Consider the following 2,814-nt stretch of genomic DNA (forward strand, 5'->3'; position numbering starts at 1 on the left):
CTACTCAAAGGACAGGAGGTCTGGGTGGGCCCCCTCATTCTCCAGGCCAGAGGGCTGTGCCACAGGCGGGCCATCGTCCACGGCGGGCTGGTACTCCAGCAGGCAGCTGAGTCTGACGGCGGGTTTCTCTGGGCAGGGCGGGGAGGCTGTCCGCCTGTCTGCAGCGTTGAGTTTGCCCTCCAGGTTCTCCTCATGGATGAGGTCAGGCACTGAGAGGACCCTGCTGTGGGAGGGCCCATCCCCGTTTGGCACTGCTGTGCTATGAGCACTCAGCTCAGCACTGCCCTGTGGCTGAGACATGTCCCACGCCACCTTCCACTGCTCCCCCTGGGCAGCCTGCTTGGGATGTTCCTGGCCTTGCTCGGGTAGCGCCTCGGTACTGCACTCCAGGCTGCCCACCACCGGCTGGGAGGAGATCAGCATGTCCAGAGGGGTCTTCAAAGCCCGGGGTGTGCGCTTCTTGGCTGCCGGGGGTGGCGGGTCAAGCCGGGGAAAGGTTTCCAACAGCATACGCCTGCAAGCACAACGGCCCCTCGGTGAGCGACAATAACACCCGACACAGCGCTGACAGCTGCCTGGGGTTTCCCTGGATGCGCTCTCATCCAAGGGCTGAGCCAGCTTGATGGGGTGTAAGGCAGGGGTAGGCAAACTTTTTGGCCTGAGGGCCACATCTGGGTATGGAAATTGTATGGTGGGCCATGAATGCTCATGAAATTGGGGGTTGGGATGTGGGAGCGGGTGAGGACTCTGGTTGGGGGTGCGGGCTCTGGGGTAGGGCCAGAAATGAGGATTTCAAGGTGCAGGAGGGGGCTCTGGGCAGGGGGTTGGGGTGGGGTGGGGTGGGGTGGTGAGGGCTCTGGTTGGGGGGTGCGACTCTGGGGTGGGGCTGGGACCAAGGGGTTTGGAGGGTGGGAGAGGGATCAGGCCTGGGACAGGGGGTTGGGGCCTGGGAGGGAGGCAGGGGTGCAGGCTCTGGCAGCACTTACCTCAAGCAGCTCCCGGAAGCAGCAGCATGTCCCCCTTCCAGCTCCTACGTGGAAGCATGGCCAAGCGGCTCTGCATGTTGCCCCGTCCTGCAGGCACCGCCCCTGCAGCTCCCATTGGCCGCGGTTCCTGGCCAATGGGAGCTGCGGGGGCTGCACTTGGGGCAGGGGCAGTGTGCAGAGCCCACTGGCTGCCCGTACGTGTAGGAGCCAGAGTGGGGACATGCCGCTGCTTCTGGGAGCCGTGTGGAGCCATGGCATGTGTGGAGGGGAGCCAACTCCTGACCCTCCTCCCCAGTAGGAGCTTGAGGGCTGGATTAAAATGTCTGGAGGGCCGGACGTGGCCCCCAGGCCGTAGTTTGCTCACCCCTGGTCTAAGGCATCAGTGTGGTATCAGCTCACACAGACACAAGCACACTCCCAGCAGCAGGACGACTCATGATTGCTGAGTGTTGACCACACAGACTGAATGGCAGAGAGGAAAGAGGGCCAGGAGAGGATGCTATCTTAGGACACCTGGGTTCAATTCTTTGCTCTGCTACAGATTCCCTGTGTGACCTTGGGCAAGTCACTCAGCCACTCTGTGCCTCAGTTTCCCATCTGTAGGGTGCTGCTGTGAAGGCCCCTTGGACAGGCAGGCTCTGGGAGCAGAAACTACTGGTGTAGAAATAATTTGGTAAGTCAAATAGTTCCTAGGGCTGCTTTTCTTCACTGCGTCCACCCACTGCTTCAAATCCCTCCCTGCTATCTTGGGATGCATCTGTTCCTGCTGCCGGCCCTAGAAAGGGGTACAGCCCTCGCTTCCAACTGGAGAGACGGGGTTTCAGTGTAGGGATGGGTTCATGGGAAAGGGGCTAAAGGGCAGGACCCTGTAGCTTTCCTTGCACAGCTCTGCCCTTGTGCGGCAGCTCCCCTCCTCCTCGGACATTGCAGTAAGTCCCAATCTGGGCCAGGAGCCACCCCCTCTCAGCAGGAAGGGCTCCCCACAGCCAGCTTGTCCCAGGTGCCATTGGAGGGGGAGGGGCAGGGCATGAACGAGGGGGAAAGTGGGACAGGAGGGGCTCAGAGAGGTGGGAGCAGCAATGCGCAGCCTCCCCCAGCCAGGGCTGTTGTGCTGTGGCTGCAGCACTGCCCTGCAGTCCCAGCGTATACTCCAGCTGTGGGGTGGGGTGGGGAGATATCAGCATTCAGTCAGCCAGCCAACGCCTGAGGGGAGACTCACCCTGCACCATGGGCCTGGTCCCCCAGCAGTGCGTGCGTCCCGCCCGACAGCTTGGCCCCTGCGCTGGCATTGACCTCGGTCACTCCCACCTCTCCCAGACTGGCGGGCTCCTTCCGGCGCAGGAAGTCGTTGACTTTGGCCCCGACAGCCTTGCTCAGGTTCTTGAGGTGCTGGCTGCTCCCCATCCGCAGTCCAGGCTCAGCCGCAGCTGGCAGACCTTCAAGGGTGGGACCCAGCAAGGCTTTGGAGACAGACTGGCTGAGCTGCAGCTTTGGCATGGGGTCTGTGTTTGAATTCTCAAACATGCTTTGGTCAACTGGAAAAGAAGAGAAGGGTGGAGGGGTTGGTGCACAGGGGAAGGGCGCACTTGGGCAGAGGGGCAAGCGCATGGTATGTGGGCAGTGGCTGGTGTATGAGGATGAGGTGGCACGTGTGGAGGGGCTGGTGCGTGGGTGGAATGCGGGCAGTGGGTGGTGCGCAGGCAGGGGGTGGCGTGCGGGGATGGGGTGGCACATATGGAGTGGTTGGCCTGTGAGGAGTAGGTGGCTCACGGGCAGTGTGTGGGATGGGGCTGGCGTGAGTGTGGAGGGAATGGCATGTGGGCAGCAG

General features: G+C 62.2%; 1 protein-coding gene across 1 annotated transcript; it reads right to left on the reverse strand.

The window, feature by feature from the left end:
• C8H1orf226 (chromosome 8 C1orf226 homolog) lies at window positions 1-2,510 on the reverse strand. The gene is made up of 2 exons (XM_077825334.1): window positions 2,206-2,510; window positions 1-514 (listed from the first exon to the last, which is right to left on the reverse strand). The coding sequence occupies exons 1-2, from the start codon at window positions 2,508-2,510 to the stop codon at window positions 1-3; spliced, it is 819 nt and encodes a 272-aa protein (XP_077681460.1).
• Window positions 2,511-2,814: the final 304 nt, after the last annotated feature.

Source organism: Eretmochelys imbricata, chromosome 8, assembly GCF_965152235.1.
Source record: "Eretmochelys imbricata isolate rEreImb1 chromosome 8, rEreImb1.hap1, whole genome shotgun sequence".
NCBI classification, from domain to species: Eukaryota; Metazoa; Chordata; order Testudines; family Cheloniidae; genus Eretmochelys; species Eretmochelys imbricata.

Excerpts from the sequence above, each read along its gene's own strand:
- C8H1orf226 (XM_077825334.1), bottom strand. The coding sequence starts at position 2,510 with ATGTTTGAGAATTCAAACACAGACCCCATGCCAAAGCTGCAGCTCAGC. Across the intron at positions 515-2,205 it reads GACCAGGCCCATGGTGCAGG|GCGTATGCTGTTGGAAACCT; the intron begins GTGAGTCTCCCC and ends TTGTGCTTGCAG.